Raw genomic sequence first — 18,534 nt, forward strand, 5'->3', positions numbered from 1 at the left:
GATGATGTGGGATTTCTGAAGCTTGGACTACACCCTGATTAACAGCATCCTGCTATATCATGGAATAATGTCAGGCGATCAATGCTTAACTTTCAGAGAGAGATGAAAGAACTAGAAAGCTGTCTAAGAGTTTTCTTTACAGGGTTCTTAAATTTTTCAGATGGAGTTTTTGGTGATTTTAGACACTCATAAACCATTTGCAAATACTTTGTCTTCCACACCAGTCAAGTAGTGTTTTATATTATTGCTGAAGTAACTGAAAAGATAAAATTACTGTGTTGAAAACATGCTTTGTTTTCAATTAAACTTTAAATAGATGAACTGTGTGTCCTTCCACCTTAATGTTCTTTACATTTAATTATCGATGTCCATCTTGAAAAGACTACGCATCTGTTTCATTCTTGGTATCAAAGTATTTAATATCTATGGAAATTCAGCACATCTTTACTTGTTATGTGTTTTCTCTTCTTTTGTCTAACCATATCTGTTGAAAATACCCTTTTATTTATTCAGATTGAGTTTTTAATTTTGATCATTCTTCTAAACAACAATTTAATGGTGTCATCCAGTGCTATAGGTGCCTTTTACCTCTCCTTTTAAAATTACTTATTAGTAATTGGAATTGTCATTCAATCAAGATCAAATCCAACGTTAATTATAGTATGGATTAACTGACTGATCCAGTGCTATCTGCAGCAGCTTTGCAAATCACCAGGGTTCAGCTTTTTGCAGATGAGGGAGAAAGAAGTTGCTGCTTGATGTACACACCCAAAAACCATTGAATGCCTGTTTTAAGCCTGGATTTGAGAGGCTGTTCAAACAGGATATGAAGAAGGCTGAGGTACTCAAGAACTTTTTTGCCTCAGTCTTGTCTGGGAAGGGCACAAGCCACACCACCCTAGTCACAGGAGGCAAAGGCAGGGACTGGGACAACAAAGAACTGCCCACTGTAGGAGAAGGTCGGGTACAAGACCATCTAAAGAACCTGACAGTACATGAGCCCATGGGACCTGATGAGATGCATCTGCAGGTCCTGAGGGAACTGACAGATGAAGTTGCTAAACCACTATACATCATCTTTGAGAAGTTCCCACTGACTGGAAAAGAGGAAATATCACTCCAATTTTTAAAAAGGAAACAGGAAGACCTGGGTAACTACAGATTGGTCAGTCTCACCTCTGTGTGTGGCAAGATCATGGAGCAGATCCTCCTGAGAACTCTTCTGAGGCACATGGAAAATAAGGAGGTGGTTTGTGACAACCAACATAGCTTCACTAGCAGCAAATCATGCCTGACAAATTTGGTGGCCACCTACAATGGAGCTACAGCATTGGTAGATAAGAGTAATTTCTGTCATCTACCTGGACCTATGCAGAGTATTCGACACTGTCCATGCGACATTCTTGTCTCTAAATTGGAGAGATATGTATTTGATGGATGGACCACTCAGTGACTAAGGAATGATTGTACTTAAAAGAGTTGTGGTCAGTGGCTCAGTGTTCAAGTAGAGACTGATAATGACTGGTGTTCCTCAGGGGCTGATATTGGGACCTGTGTTTAGCATCTTTGTCACAGACGTGAACAGTGGCATCAAGTGCACCTTCAGCAAGTTTGCTAATGACAGCAAGCTGTATGCCACGATCAACACACTGGAGGGAAGGGATGCCATAGAGAGGGATCTGTACAGGCTTGCGAGGTGGGCCCTTTTGCAGCTTAGTGGTTTTAAGCTGCAAGAGGGGAGATTTAGGTTAGATATTAGGAAGAAATTTTTTGCTGTGAGGGTGATGAGGCACTGGATAGGTTGCCCAGAGAAGTCAAGGTTGCCCAATCTGTAGAGGAGTTCAGACCAGGTTGGAGGAAGCTTTGAGCAAGCTGATCTAGTAAATGGTGTCCCTGCCCATAGCAGGGGGGGTTGGAACTGGATGATCTTTAAGGTCCCTTCCAACCTAAAGTATTCCATGATTCAAACAGGCTAGGATTCTGTCAATGCTAGCTTGCATGTGTCGTCTGACACCTCATATATTCAAAGCTGTTTAAGAGGTACTGACTTACTCGAAGTTTGGATTTTCTGGTTGGTTACTGAAGTAAAAAGAGAAGATTGAAAGAAGAAATGTTGCTTTTAGGATATGGGCTTTTCTTTTGTGACGATGTCTCAGTGGTTGTGATATAGCATGACAGGATTTTGTGTACTTGGCTCTTTGCACAATGAAAGTATTTTATTTGAGTATTTTAGCAGTGAAGCCCATTGAATGTATTTTACTTTTGCTTGTAGACTGCAACAAAGTACACTGCTCAGTGTGTGAATGTATTGTAAAAATTTTGGTGCTAGAGCTGACTCTGTATTGATGACGCAGCCTTTAGCGGCTCCACGCATGTAACAGAGCATGTCAAAACGAAGCTGACTGTCGCTGGCTGACCAGAGTTTTTAGCTTATATCTGTTTGCCCTCATGGAATGGCAGCTAGCTGCATTTATTTGAGATCAGGCTGAACAAGTAGAGCCTTAGTCTGCGTAGACAAATAAATCCAGTGAGCTTATAGCTAACTATAAGCTTCAGTTGGATTGGGTTTGGTTGGGTTTTTTTTTTTAAGAAAACAAAAGTCAAAAGCCAACTGGTGTAAAACTAGTCTTTGTCTTTGTTGATCTCAGGTGCTAACCGCGTGACTCTGGAGGACTCCAACATCCTTCAGCCCATGGGACTCACTGTGCTGGGGAATCACTTGTATTGGATTGATCGTCAGCAGCAGATGATTGAGAGAGTTGAGAAAATGAACGGGTACAAAAGGACTAGAATTCAGGGCCGAATTGCTCACCTAACAGGCATTCATGCGGTAGAAGAGCTTGATATGGAGGAATTCTGTGAGTTTATTTCAATGTCTGATGTCTTTCACTGTCAAAATACTCATCCAGCTGAATATTGTAGTAACATTGCCCAGTGGGCGTTCAAGTAAGCCATGGAGTGCTTTCAACTAGGCCAGTCAGGATCCTAGAAGAGGAGGCAAAACAAATGCCTAGTTCTTGTCCAGAGGAGTATTTCTGCACAACTAGAATATGTGATTTCATGGTACTTAATTTCCTGCTTTGTACAAGCTCACATGATATTGAATTCACTTTAAAAGCTACTTATAATTATGGATGTTAATATTTTAAATAAAACCAAGTAATAAGACCTAGAAAAACCTCTAAAGAGAAAGAAAAGGACTGTACTTCCCTATTCTCCAGGGTTTTCAGACCCCTACATAAGACATGAGTGGTTTGACTCAGCACAAGTTGATGATGTAAAAGCCTTCATTGGGGTAGGGAGAATGGGCAGGAATCTCCCACACTGAGTAACTGCGGATGTGGAATTTGAGTCCCATCAGAGGTGGAACTATTTTAGGTGTTCCCTTCTGAATTCTCGAAGGGGTCACATATGCAGGACCTTCTTTTTCTGGACTGGTGGTCCCAAGTTCCTGTGGTCTGAGGGTGAGTACTGAGGCCTCTTAGTTACTCCTCAGAGTGACTACCTCCAGCTCCTTCTGCTTAACAGGAATATAGAAGAGAATATAAAAGCACAATCAAGATGGGGAAAACAGGGCTAATGAAAGTGGCCTCTTAAACTTTGTTGCCTCTGATGAGTTGTCTTACATAGGGAGGGTACATTTATGTATAATGCTTTAATTTTCAGAAGAAATTCTTTTACTTTGAAACTCTGTGTCATGTACTTCAATTTCTATTGTAGCTGCAAGTATTTGCAAACTTGCCTATGTGGGTAAGTCGGTCCAAATAAGGTAGCATAAAAATTTAAACTGTACTAGATTCTATGTGCTAATCCTCATCCAGGTCTTTTTTTCTTTCACAATATTCATGTTTTTCTTCTTCAGTGCCATTTCTCTTATTTTTTTAATATTTCAAAGGTAACACTGAATTATGCAAAAAGAATTTATTTAATTCTCTGCACTGTTTAAAAAAAAAGATTAGTTTATATCCCATGTGTTTTTTAAAATTTTTTTTTTTTGTTAAGAGTAGTGTTTCTTTGAAGCTACACTTTTGCAGCTGAAAACTATTCCACGTAGGTGACTTCTGTTACAACAGGGGAGTAAAAATACTTGTGCACGTGTGCGTGCCCACACAAGTGTACATGCATGCACTTTTTGGTAGGAACCTGTGCTTCAAACAGTATTGTCTGCAACACTGCATTAAATTATATAAGTGTTCAAGGTGAAAGCAGGTGGCTGAAAAGCCTAAACAGATGCAAAACAATTTTGGTGCAGAAATTGTGGTATCTATACCATTTCTTCCCTATGCAAATTCTTGGTCCTTACTAGTAGTGAAGAGTGCATTGTTCAGCAGCTTCACAAATAACACAGGCTATAGCCCTGTAGATCACTCCAGCAGATACTCAATTGTCAGCTCAAATAAGCAAGCAGGAAGCTGGGTTTCTTCTGACTGTGTTGTGCCTGGGTCCTCAAATAGTGACCTCACTTCTCTGTACCTGTTTCTTATCCACCTAGTGTTCATTTAGAGTGATTCTGTTAGGAGCTCTCAGGTGCTCAGTGCTTCTATGTGTGCTTATCTTGCAGTTTTGTGAGTAGCGGGAAAGTGGAGGGGCTAGAAATTAAGAACTCTTCAAGATTAAAGGAGAATTCCTAAAGGTTTTAGGGACTAGCATTCTGCAGTGACAAATGTTAATTCTTGATGCCTGGGTACCCTAGAAATGCAGGTGGGATGTCTAGATATGTTGTAAATGTGCTGTTCTCCAGTTCACCTCTTGTTTCTCTTTATCTGAGCTCCCACATTCTTTTCTGCAATCATTTAAAGGTCTCTGTATCACTGTGACCAGGAGAAATGTAGTCCTCATGAAGCAGTAAATTAACTTTTCAGCAATGAACTAAAAAATCCTGTGTTTGCCTTCTTGTTAATTTCTAGTTAAATCTTGGTTACTCAAACAGAAGTGGTTTGGGAGTAATGATTTCTTTTATGCTGCTACTCTTTTCTGTGTGTTTCTCCAGCTGTGCATCCATGCTCCCGTGACAATGGTGGGTGTTCACACATCTGCATTGCCAAAGGGGATGGCACTCCGAGATGTTCATGCCCTGAGCACCTTGTGCTTCTACAGAATCTCTTAACATGTGGAGGTGAGTTATGTTTAACAGTACTGCTAAGCAGCTTACGTCAAGACAGAGGTTGAAGTTGCATTCCAATCCAAAATATGGATTTAAACACAATGGTTTGCTACACATGGTGTGTTGCATCATGTGTTAAATTGACCTTTGATTCTTCTACCAGCTGTTTTCTGTTTCAGTTTTTTGGACATATGTGACTTTTCATTGTGAGCAGAATATTCTTGTTTGACATTAAAATACTTGCATCTTCTGAGATTTTTATAATCATATGATGTGACAGATTTGTGCTTTAAACAAATGCTTATAAGATGTTTTTGCATCAACCTGTGATGACCTAGCAGCAGAAATTGTGTGATACTTCAGTTTCTCAAATTAATTTGGCCTCATAACATGAAACACTGTACTTTCTAGTTATGAAATGTTGGCCAAAAGCTCTATTGCAGTCCTTTTTAAATTAAGTTAGCTCTCCTCTTTCCATGTGGTAGACTTTTTCTTTGGACTTCCCTTTCACAATCGCAGGATTTTTTAAAAAATGTTACACTTGCAGAGGGGATTATAAACAAAACAAACCATTGTTTGGTTTTGGGAGGCATCATATCTTAAAACATTTGGTTCCGTCTGTCCTCTTTAATTCTTTTTATGTATTCACTTTGCTGTGGATTTCATTTTCTGGCTGAACTCTGACCTCCCATGGGACAGTCATTTCCATTATAAACTGTTTTCTTTCCCATGGCCACAACACACTGTGATTTTCAGTAGCGGTAGTTACATCTGTGGTGAGGGGGGAATCAATCTACTTATATGTTTTTGCTGTACAGTTGCTGCATACATGGTCAAAAGAGATTCTTATGTCCCACTATTCTAGCACAAGGTGCTAAGCACAAAATACTATCAGCATAAAAGCCCAAACTCTCAAATACTCTGTGAAATCAGGTTTTACTTAACTTATTACAACAAGAAGGTTAAAAAATAATTAGTGGTGATTAACAAGTTAACAATTAACAGCTTTCAAGGCAATACGTCTAATCATTACTACAGGAGAATAGGTAGAGTAATTAAGAAAGATACATCACAAATTACTGTATCATCATCATCCAGATCCACAGTCTGGGAAGCCACCTTTTTTGCAGCAAGGATTTGGAAAGCCTGCCGCAGCAATTGGAGGTCCTACGCAGTGCATCCACTCGTAGGTGAGGTCTCCAAAGAACACTGTGAGAAGCTTTTATATCATTGAATAATCAAGTTGCATGACTACGAAATGCGGAGTCTCTGGCCCCAGCAGCTTACCTGACCCCCCCTCCTGGCACAGGACAATATGACTATGATACACATTCTCACGCTCTCTGCACCAGGAATAGCACAGCACAACTCCACTGACTTGGAAATTTGTTTGTGGATAAGCCACTGAAAAAACAGAGAACCATATTGTAGAAACAGACGTTATGTGTTTTAGGTTTATTCATTGCCAGTTAACCCAACGTGCCAAGTTTTTTAAATGAAGAGTTATTCCAGGCTAATGTAATTACAGGGATTAGAATTGTGTAGAATGTGGTTTGCAATCAGAAATTGAGTATTTGTTTAAATTTCTGTATTCATTTGAATTTATGTGAATGACAGAATTTACGTGAATGTCTTCCAAAAGGTAGATGTTCAAGCCAAAGTAAGTATTTGTAGTCTTGTCCTTAGTTTAGTGTTCACCTACTACAGCAAACTTCTTCAGTCAGTATGCATCCAGTTTTAGTTACGAAGTTGGCAAAATTTCACTCCCTGTGCAAAATTATTTCCTCTTAATATTGTCACTGAACTTCAGTCATAAATGGCATAAATGTGTTTTTCTTGAAAAAGTCCATCACATTTTTACTCTGTTGTAAAGGCTAAAATTGAATATACATGTGATTTGTTTTCTCTTGCTCCAGAACCTCCAACTTGTTCCCCAGACCAGTTTACCTGTGCAACTGGAGAGATTGACTGTATCCCAATGGCGTGGCGGTGTGATGGATTTCCGGAGTGTGATGACCAAAGTGATGAAGATAATTGCCCCATATGCTCTGCATCCCAGTTCCAGTGTGAGAAAGGACAGTGTATCGATGCACACTTGCGGTGTAATGGAGAAATTGACTGCCAAGATAAGTCTGATGAAGCGGATTGTGATGGTAAGATTAATTTTACTGAACTCGTGGTTCTAACATAAGTATCCATTTGGGATTCTATCTCTTCTTGAGATATATATTTAGGTATATATATATATATATATAAAAAATTTATATTCAAATGGTGAAAAACAGCCTTAACCTTAAGCCTAACTAAGCTATCCACTGATTCTGGTTTTCTTTCTCTCTTTCTTACTCTATTGCTCAAATTAAACTTCTCTGTAGTTACATAAATTGCTGACCAACTATAGATATGAGGGAGGTTGGGGAGAGTTTCTTTAATCCATATTCAGAATAAAAACAGAAAATAAACTGGCACAACTTACCACGTGGGGGGGGTTCCTGCGTAATTACCATTTTGGCTTGCACTCTTTCCACAGTGTCCACCGTTGGACAGTGGTCACTGCAAGGTGCCACAGGGTGGAAGAGATGGACATAATCCTGTGGCTGAATTGGCCATTCTCAGAGTTCATTCTTAGCAAGCTGATGCTTATAATCCTGGATGTAGCTTTGTATAAGAAGTCTGTGGAATGATGTCCAAGTAGCTCTCGTTGCTGCAGCTGCTTTGTATGCAGTCAGCTGTAGGATCTGGATCCAAGAGAGTAGCATGGAGAGGTGCATTTGCATCATCCTTTGGTTGATGTGAAAACTTGCATATTCTGTGTCTAGAATCAAGAGTTAGCTGAAACGGACAGTAGACTATGAGCTGACATTATGTCTCTTATTGCTGTACAGAATTTTAGGAGCCTGTTCAGTAGTGTGGCTCTTGCCTTGTGAAGCCTCAGGACCCAGGTCTCTACCCACTCAGTGGCCAACCATTGCCATAGGGCAAGCAGGGTAGATCTTTGTGGATGTTTCAATGAGCAATTTTGAGGATTTGCAGTGTCTTCTCTAACTCTGAACCCGGACACCAGAACACCAGTGCTTTCTTTGTAAACAGGAAGAGGATCAGCCATGTCAAGTTCCTGTCTTTCTTGTGGGAGGTGGTGTATAGTACTTGTACTGCTTCATCAAGAGGCTCTGCTATGTCCTTTACATGCAGTGTAACGATGCCATTGCACACAAAGTCAAAGTGGAATGTGCATTTGGTCATCTCCTTCTGATATGGTGGGCACTGCTCAGTAAAGTTAATTCCAGTATTCCTGGTTCTGTATTAACTGTAGGCACCTGCCTTGCCCAGAACAGCCCCTTTGAGGGCACAGAGGAGCCTTACCATCTATGGGTTAAAATCAGAGGAGCCCACAAGAAAGGGGACTTTGTGATAGGAGTCTGTTACAGACCACCCAGCCAAGAAGAAGCTGCTGATGAACTCTTCTATAAACAGCTGGGGACAGTCTCTAAATCTCTGCCTCTAGTCCTTGTGGGAGACTTTAACTTTCCGGATGTCTGCTGGGAGTACAATACAGCAGAAAGGAAACAGTCTAGGAGGTTCCTGGAGTGCATCGAAGACAACTTCCTTGCACAACTGGTTAGCGAATCAACAAGGGAGGGTGCCTTCCTAGACCTGCTGTTTGCAAATAGAGAAGGTCTTGTTGGGGACTTGACGGTTGGAGGACGCCTGGGATTAAGTGATCATGAGATGATAGGGTTTTCAGTTCTAGGTGGGATTAAGAAGGGGGTTAGCAAAACAGTCACATTAAACTTCCAGAGGGCAGACTTTGGCCTGTTCAGAAGGTTGATTAGCAAAGTCCCGTGGGAAACAGTCCTTCAGGGCAAGGGAGCCCATGAGGGTTGGGCGCTCTTGAAAAATGAAATCCTAGCAGCTCAAGAGCAGGCCATCCCTGTGTTCCGGAAAAGGAGCCGGCGGGGGGAAAAGCCAGCTTGGTGGAGTTGGGAGATCTCAAGATGCGTCAATAAGAAGAAGCAGCTCTATGTGCTCTGGAGGAAAGGACAGGCATCTTGGGTGGACTACAGGGACGAAGTGAGATCGTGCAGGGAAAAAATCAGGAGGGCCAAGGCCCAACTAGAATTAAAACTCGCTAAGTCTGTGAAAGACAACAAAAAGTCTTTCTACAAGTACATTAACAGGAAAAGGAGGACAAGGGAGAATATCCAGTTTCTAGTGGATGCAGAAGGAATAACAGTGACAGGGGATAAGGACAAGGCTGAGGTACTTAATGCCTTCTTCGCCTCAGTCTTTAATAGCAAAGAAAGTTGTTCCTTCTGTTTACAAATCCAAGAGTTAGAGGGGCAGATTGAGGCTCCCTTGATCCAAGAGGAGGCGGTTAGAGACTTGCTTGCCCAGCTAGACGCCTACAAGTCTATGGGGCCGGATGGGATCCACCCAAGAGTATTGAAGGAACTGGCGGATGTCCTTTCCAAACCCCTATCCATCATCTTCCAGAGGTCCTGGCTGACTGGGGAAGTTCCACTAGACTGGAGGCTGGCAAATGTTGTGCCCATATACAAGAAGGGTTGCAGAGAGGATCCGGGGAACTACAGGCCTGTCAGTCTCACCTCAGTGCCAGGGAAAGTCATGGAACAGGTAATCTTGAGTGCTATCATGAAGCACATGCAAGAGAACCGGGTGATCAGGCCCAGTCAACATGGGTTTACAAAAGGCAGGTCTTGCCAAACTAACCTGATCACCTTCTATGACAAAATACTCAACTACTGGATGGGGGAAAGGCTGTGGATGTAGTCTTCTTGGACTTCAGTAAAGCCTTTGACACAGTTTCTCACAGCATTCTGGCCTGGACAGGCGCACACTCTCCTGGGTTGAAAACTGGTTGGATGGCCGGGCCCAGAGAGTGGTGGTCAATGGAGTTAACTCCAGCTGGAGGCCAGTCACAAGTGGAGTTCCTCAGGGCTCAGTACTGGGTCCAGCTCTGTTCAATGTCTTTATCAATGACCTGGATGAAGGCATCGAGTGCACCCTTAGCAAGTTTGCAGATGACACTAAGCTGGGAGGAAGTGTGGATCTGCTGGAGGGTAGGGAGGCTCTGCAAAGGGATCTGAACAGGCTGGACCGCTGGGCCGAGACCAATGGGATGAGGTTTAACAAGGCCAAATGCCGGGTCCTGCACTTGGGGAACAACAACCCTATGCAGTGCTACAGACTGGGGGAAGAATGGCTGGAGAGCTGCACGGAAGAGAAGGACCTGGGGGTGCTGGTTGACAGCCGACTGAACATGAGCCAGCAGTGTGCCCAGGTGGCCAAGAAGGCCAATGGCATCTTGGCTTGTATCAGAAATGGGGTCACCAGCAGGTCCAGGGAGGTTATTCTCCCTCTGTACTCAGCACTGGTGAGACCGCACCTTGAATACTGTGTTCAGTTCTGCACCCCTCACCACAAGAAGGATGTTGAGGCTCTGGAGTGTGTCCAGAGAAGAGCAACAAAGCTGGTGAGGGGCCTGGAGAACAAGTCTTACGAGGAGCGGCTGAGAGAGCTGGGGTTGTTTAGCCTGGAGAAGAGGAGGCTGAGGGGAGACCTTATTACTCTCTACAACTACCTGAAAGGAGGTTGTGGAGAGGAGGGAGCTGGCCTCTTCTCCCAAGTGACAGGGGACAGGACTAGAGGGAATGGCCTGAAGCTCCGTCAGGGGAGGTTCAGGTTGGATATCAGAAAAAAATTCTTCACAGTAAGAGTCATTGGGTACTGGAACAGGCTGCCCAGGGAGGTGGTCGAGTCGCCTTCCCTGGAGGTGTTTAAGGAACGGGTGGATGAAGTGCTGAGGGACATGGTTTAGGGAGTGTTAGGAATGGTTGGACTCGATGATCCAATGGGTCCTTTCCAACCTTGTGATTCTGTGATTCTGTGATTCTGTGATTCTGTGATCTAATCTGGAGTAGTTGAAGGCGCATTTCTTCAGCATTTGAATGCATAGTGGTTTTATGCCTAGTCCTCTGCAAGCACCTGGGCTGCCCAAGACTAGATTTTTGACCATGATGCTGTCTGGCACTTCCCTAAGGCTATGAACATACTCAGTGCCCGGAGTTAGACTGAGGGAGATGTGGCAAAGGTGGTCTTTGTAGACCTCAGGAATCTTTACAAGCCAAAGCCTGAGTGGTTCCTGAGTTAACCCAGTAGGCCTTTCTCATCCCTTAGCATGTGTCAGTCTATAACTAGCTGTGTTTGGGGAAGGGGGCAAGTATGTTCTTTGTCTTTATATGAGTTTTATTAAGGTGGTGAAGCTAACTGGGCTTAACAGAACTTTTCTACCATACCTTGTGCATCAGAGGAACTCCAGAAGCTTCTGGTCAGAGTAGTGATAATCCTTGCCTTTCTGTAGGTCTGAGTTCAGTGCTTTGATACTATCAGATCTGGTTCTCCTGTTCCCTGGTTTCCCAAGGCATTCTTTTGGAGCACTGAATCTGAAACATTGGCACAGGGATTCCACACTGTTACTGGAAGTGGCCAATGGAACGTTCCTAGATGTGTTATATAATAATTGAGGTTGGAAAAGACCTCCAAGATCATCTAGTCAACCATCAGCCCAACACCAACATGCCTACTATACCATGTCCCAAAGTGCTACATCTACATGCCTCCAGAGATGGTGACTCCGCCACTTCTTGGCAGCCTGTTCCAATGCTTCACCACTCCTTCGGTAAAGAAAATTTTCCTAATATCCTGTCTAAACCTCACTTGATGCAAGTTGAGGCCTTTCCTCTTATCTGTAGTTCATAGTTCTTGCCTCACATCTTCAAGACTAAGGCTTTCATCTTCTTGAATATATTGTGGCACTGCTAGCTGGTCCTCTTATACACAGTGGAAGTCCCAACGTTAACTGTGTCTTGATACTGCAACTGGATTACCATGCCACTGAAGAAACTTCATCCCCTGTACAACACAGGTTCAGTGCTCTAAGTTGCCCATTGCTGGATCAAAAAGAAACAAGGAGTCCAACAAGGCAGGACAGCAATGGAAGATACAACATGTATGAAGGGAAAGGGTATTTAAACAGAAGTCTTGATGGAAGACAAAGGATCGGCAGACAGTTGCAAGAATAAGTAGAGGGCTCTGACAGTCATTGGCAAATAGGAAGGTGCACATAGAACCTGGCCCTTCTTTTAGTGCAAAAACCTAAGTGGTGTGAGAGCTCTAGACAATTTTAGATCATTCTAGCAACATGTGTGTTTTGTGTGCACTGTAGGACCTTCTGGAGGTGCATCTAACTTACTAGGGGCATAACAATCCAAATCAGGAGCTGATGAATTTGGAGTTATTTTTCTCCATAGATAATTTAGTTCTCTTACATGAGAACTGCTCTGCAAACTGGACAATGACAAAGTTAAGCAAGTCCACTACTCAGGAAGTCTACTTCTCAATACCACCAGTGCTGTGATCCAGAACATGAAAGTGGATCTTCTCCTCCAGAAGAAAAGAACCTTTCTTCTTCTTGTATAGAATAACCTGTACTGTGAACCTTCCAGGATTGCTGATTACTAGCCCTCATAAGACAGTCTCTTTACTCATCATTTAATATGCTTTGACTTGATGGACATTGCAAAGTCAATTAACAAGTCCTTCTTGATGAAACAGAAGCTTCTAAATATAGATAAGAAATTTAGCAGTTAGTTGGCAAGGTTATTTTATACAAGGCTGTGTAAGATCATATAGACTGTATAAGGTTTTACTGTTCAGAAGGGACAGACTGGGAAGGAAGGATGGAGGTGTTGCCCTCTATCTTGGGAAAGGGATAGAATGTGAAGAGCTGTCATTGAAGAGTAGCCATGAACAGGTTGAAAGCTTGTGGGTCAGAATAAAAGACTGAGGAAGCAAGACGAAACTTGTGGTTGGTGTATGCTAGAGACCACCTGATCAAGGAGAGCCAACCAATGAAGCCTTCTTCCTCCAGCTACAGAAGGCTTCATGCTCACAAGCTCTTACTGTACTCGGGGACGTCAGCCACCCTGGCATATGCTGGAAAAGTAGCACGGCAAGCTGTAGCCAATCCAGGGGACTCCTGAAGTGCATTGAAGATGTTTTCTTAATCCAGCTAATAGAGACCCCCACCTGAGGGGATGCAATCCTGGACCTGATGGTCACTAATACAAGTGAACTCATCAGTGATATCAAGATTGAAGGCAGCCTGAGCTGCAGTGATCATGCACTGGTGGAGTTCAAGGTCCTGAGGGATATGGGACAAGCGAGGAGTATAGTCAGGACCCTAAATTTCAGGAAAGCAGACTTACAGCTCTTCAAGGAGTTACTCAGTAGGGCCCCCTGGGACATGGTCCTCGGGGACAGGGGAGCAAAACAGAGCTAGTAGATATTTAAGGATGCTTTCCAAGAAGCACAAGAGCACTCGGTCCCCGTATGTAGTAAATCGGGCAGGGAAGGGAAGACCAGCATGGCTGAGTCGAGACCTGCTGGTCAAACTCAAGAAGTGTGTAGGGACGCTGCTAGGTTGTGTAGGGATGAGGCCAGGAAGGCCAAGGGGCAGCTGGAGCTGAACTTGGCAAAGGAAGTGAAGACTAACAAGAAGGGCTTCTACAGGTGCATCATTCAGAAGAGGAAGGTTAAAGAGAGCGTATCGCCACTGATGTTTGGGAATGGTGACCTCATATCAAGAGACGAGGAGAAGGCTGAGGTAATTAACAACTTTTTTGCCTCAGTCTTCACTGACAACTGCTTTCCTCACCCCTCCTGGGTCATGGAACAACAAGATGGGGATCAGGGGAATAAACCCCCTCCCACTGTAGAGGAGGATCAGGTTTGTGAACACCTGAGGAATCTGAACATATATAAGTCTATGGGACCTGACGAGATGCATCGCAGAGTCTGGAGGGTATTGGCTGATGTAGTTGCCAAGCCACACTCCATGATATTTGAAAAGTCATGGCAATCAGGAGAAGTGACTGGAAGAAGGGTAACATTGTGCCCATTTTTAAAAAGGGTAGAAAAGATGACCCTGGGAACTATCGACCTGTCAGCCTGGGAAGATCATGGAACAGATCCTTCTAAAAGCTATGCTAAAGCACATGGAGGATGGGCAGGTGATTAGTGACAGCCAGCATGGCTTCACCAGTGGCAAATCCTGTATAACCTACCTAGCGGCTTTCTATGATGAGGTAACCACAGCAGTGGACACAGGAGAACCAACAGATGTGATGTATCTGGACTTCTGTAAAGCCTTTGACATGGTACCCCACAACATCCTTCTCTCTACACTGGAAAGATATGGATTTGATGGGTGGACTGTTCGATGGATAATAAATTGGTTGGATGGTCATATTCAGAGAGTAGTGGTCAACGACTCAAAGTCCAGATGGAGATCCGTGACAGTACGGACTCAGGGGTCCATACTGGGACCAGTGCTGTTCAGTATCTTCATTGATGGTACAGACAGCGAGTTTGAGTGTACCCTCAGCAAGTTTGCAGATGACACCAAGCTGAGTGGTGCAGTTGCCTCACCAGAAGGATGGGATGTCATCCAGAGGGACCTGGACAGACTGGAGAAGTGGGCCTGTGAGAATCTCATGAGCTTCAACAAGGCCAAGTGCAAGGTCCGACACCTGGGTCGGGGCAATCCCCTATTTCAGTACGCAGTGGGGGATGATGTGATTGAGTGCAGCCCTGCCAAAAACAACTTGGGGCTGCTGGTTGATGAGAAGCTCAACATAAACCAGCAGTGTACACTCACAGCCCACAGGGATGACTGTGTCCTGGGCTGCATCAAAAGAAGCATGGCCAGCAGGTCGAGGGAGGTGATTCTGCCCCTCTATTCCTCTCTTGTGAGACCTCATCTGGAGTATTGTTTCCAGTTCTGGAATCCTCAACATAAGAAGGATATGGAACTGTTGGAATGGGTCCAGAGGAAGGCTACAAAGATGATCAGAGGGCTGGAGCACCTCTCTTATGAGAGTTGAAGTTGTTCAGCCTGAAGAAGAGAAGGCTTCGTGGAGACGTTATAGCGACCTTCCAGGACCTGAACAAGGCCTACAAGAAAGGTGGGGAGGGACTGTTTACAAAGGCTTGTAGTGATAGGACTAGGGGCAATGGGCATAAATCGGAGAGGGGCTGATTTAGACTGGACATAAGCAAGAATTTCTTCACCATGAGAGTGGTGAGGCACTGGAACAGGTTGCCCAGGGAAGTTGTGGATGCCCCATCCCTGGAGGTGTTCAAGGCCAGGATGGATGGGGCCTTGGGCAGCCTGATCCAGTGGGATATGTCCCTGCCCGTGGCAGGAGGGTTGAAATTAGATGATCTTTAAGGTCCCTTCCAACCCAAACTATTCTATGATTCTACGATATGCTGAGTTACTATGTTTTTTTAACGTGTCAGATGATCAGCTAGACTTTGTTGGTTACTGTAGAAGATTCTTGCTGATTTCATCCCAGTTTTGCCCCGACAGGTCTGATTTGACAAAGGATGGGGTGTTACTGGGATCGGAATTTTATGTTAGCTCCACTGAATAGGATGTAGAGAAACACAGACTTGCATTTTGCCTGCAGGAGCACAGCAGGTATTCTGGTGCCTTCGTGGTAATAATATAAAATGCTTGGTAGCTTCATGTTTTATTTCTTTTGGTTTTCTTAAGATGGTCAGATGCTCCCATGCAAGTAGTACTTAATCTTTTCTTTTTTTTTTTTTTCCATGCAGCACTTTGTCTACCCAATCAGTTCCGGTGTGCAAGCGGCCAGTGCATCCTCGTGAAGCAACAGTGTGACTCCTTTCCAGATTGCATTGATGGTTCTGATGAGCTTATGTGTGGTGAGATGTTTCTCCTTGAGATTCAAGTGCTGTGTTTTGGCATAATGTTCTACAGCCCTATGCAGAATCCCAGTCTTTGCATAGTAATACTCTTTCCAGGAAGTCCAGTGAATCTTGGTCACATACTCTCACAGCTGTATTTGGCTGCTAAATATAGTCATGGCTTTCCATTGGTCTGTGTGGCAAAAAAGTGTGTGAGCTTGCAAGCATGGTGTAACAAGTCCCTAATGCTGTTATTCCAGGTAATACGGGAACAGCAGTGGCGAAGATGAATTGAAATCCAAGTGTTACTTCAAGATAGTTCTAAAACGTTGTACGGGAAACAGCACTGCCTTGTATAGATGGGCCTTCAGATCTATATCCGGGGGACCTGATTCTATTATGCGCAGTACCCTGGGACGTGCAGAGTTGCTGCTGCGTTTGGGGTGGCTTTTAAAAATGCGCAGCCCTATCCACTTGACTTGCAGGGTCAAGCTGGAGACTAATTATATGGAGGAACTAGCATGTAGTGAGCAAGTGTCCCTAAGTATAGGTAGGAAAAGTGTATAAGGACCTTGATTTTTTTGGGGCAATGTTAGTTTGAATTTTCCTGGCAGTAGGTATATGCATGTTACAGGCATGCTGAGGGCAGTTGCTGTATTAGTCCTTAGCTGAGTCTTATTTTGCAGCCCGAAGGGAACAGTAAAATTCACGTACTGCTCTGCTTGCACCATCAGGGTGATCAGTTCACAAAATTTTCAGGCAAATAAGATACATCTACAAATAGATGTACTTATCTGTTAGTAATTCGTTCACTTAATCATGTTGCCTGTAGGACCTTGACTAATTGTGAGGTTTATAATATATTAGAGTCTTGTCAAGTTTTGAAGCAATGTTGTCAGAAGCTGTGCCACGGCTGAGATGAAAGGAGGGGTCTAGTCAGGATAACTGTTTCTTTCTGCTATCCTCGTGGTGGGTACAGCAAGGAAAAGTGTATTTCATGAGCAAGACTAGTTAATGGAGCCAACTGGAAGGAAGGATAAAAGAATGGTGACAAAACCTCTTTAGCTCTCCTGTTGGAAATTTCAGACTGAACATGCTTCTCATGCTTCTCTCACATCTTCTGTTATCGCTCATCTCTCACCCAGGTTCCCCAGTTCCCTGAATAATGGAAAGCCACTGCTTCCTTTTCTTTATTTTATTTTCTTGGTGCACCCAGCAAACCTAGCTTAATGCAGCTCTTTGCACTTTGGGTCCAGTCCTGCAACTAGGTCTTAACTGATTTAAATGTGTCTATATGTAGACATAAGACTGTCTTCTTGGGAGTCTCTTTGTGGAACAAAGCCTTCTGTGGTTTCTTGCTTGACCGAAGGAAAGGAACTCAAGTAAGGAATAAAAATGATTCCTTCTTTCTAGGCACGGATCTTGCATTTAAAGAAGCTAGGTTTAACCAAAATGAGAATTTTTTGTTTTAAATTACCTCATTTAGGAACATGTTTTCATTTTGGCTTTACTTTCTTCTGGTGTCATATCTGTACTAATCTCAGTATTTGAAAATTAGGGCCTTAGGTGGCTTGCACTGTTAAATGTGAAAAGTAGATAAAGACTTTAAGACCAAAATGAATTCTTGATGCTGGGCTGTTAAGAACATATTGCTAGGTCTTTTTATTTCCTTTATCTTAGTTCTCAAATTTCAGTTGTTTTTCACTGAAGGGAATGAGAACAAAACAACTGGAGAAAAAACTTACGAACTGATGCCTTGAATCTTACTTGAGTCGTTTCACTTCTTACAACTTCATTAAGGAGGGGAGGGATCTGTAGTTTGATCTGAACATGTAAAGTTGATAGGCTTTGGCCAAGTTTATTTTTATTTTTTCACTTTATGAATATATATATGTTTAAAAAATAAAAGGTTAAATTTTGTGTGAATCTCATGGAAAAAAACTTTGTACTGAAGAATGTCACATATGCAAAAAGCATAAAGGCGTCAGGTTTATTTGGCAAGAATTTTGAATGTGTTATTATATCTCCTCCTGATTATGAGTATGTAACTCATCTCAAATACTGCAGCAGTTTTTATTATTTAACAGTGTGTTTTATAGGGAAGAAAGAAATAAATGAAAAGTATTTGAGATTAATTCTAGATTGTGTTTTCCTTCCAATTTGTAAGGTTTTTCTATAGAAAGCAAGGAAAAGTATTCTATTTTAAGGCCTATGTTAGCTAGGAAGACATCTACTGGTTGATGCATATGGCAGTTTCCCTACTGGTAAAATATTTTAATTTTTAATGTTGTTGCTAGCCCAAATGAGATAGCAGATTCCTCTCTGACTTAGGACATCATAAGTGTCCTCTATCTTTAACCCATAGACTTTGTGGGCAGAAAAAAAGGAAACTTTCTAGCTGTTGTAACATCAAGATGTTAAGTAATCCTGTTATAAGATGACTTGCTAGACAGAAAGGCGAGTAACTTGCTCATACTTCTTTATGCATGTGGAGGGCAAGAGAAGGCATGAAGTCTTGTGTATTGAATCGGAGTATATGGAGTTATAGGTGCCAGAATTTATGCAGATTCACAGACACTGTGTGAATGACTGTGAGCTGACTAATTTGCTGCATGAGCTCCAGAACAGCAACATAT

At 42.9% G+C, this 18,534-nt stretch overlaps 1 protein-coding gene across 1 annotated transcript in view; it reads left to right on the forward strand.

The window, feature by feature from the left end:
• LRP5 (LDL receptor related protein 5) overlaps positions 1 to 18,534 on the forward strand; it is a 164,984-nt gene that overhangs the window by 132,760 nt on the left and 13,690 nt on the right. Inside the window, 4 exon segments of the mRNA XM_054067099.1 lie at positions 2,649 to 2,858; positions 4,991 to 5,116; positions 7,021 to 7,257; positions 15,806 to 15,916. Of these exon segments, the coding sequence (XP_053923074.1) occupies positions 2,649 to 2,858; positions 4,991 to 5,116; positions 7,021 to 7,257; positions 15,806 to 15,916 (684 nt within the window).

Source organism: Cuculus canorus, chromosome 5 (genome assembly GCF_017976375.1).
Source record: "Cuculus canorus isolate bCucCan1 chromosome 5, bCucCan1.pri, whole genome shotgun sequence".
Lineage (NCBI taxonomy): Eukaryota > Metazoa > Chordata > Aves > Cuculiformes > Cuculidae > Cuculus > Cuculus canorus.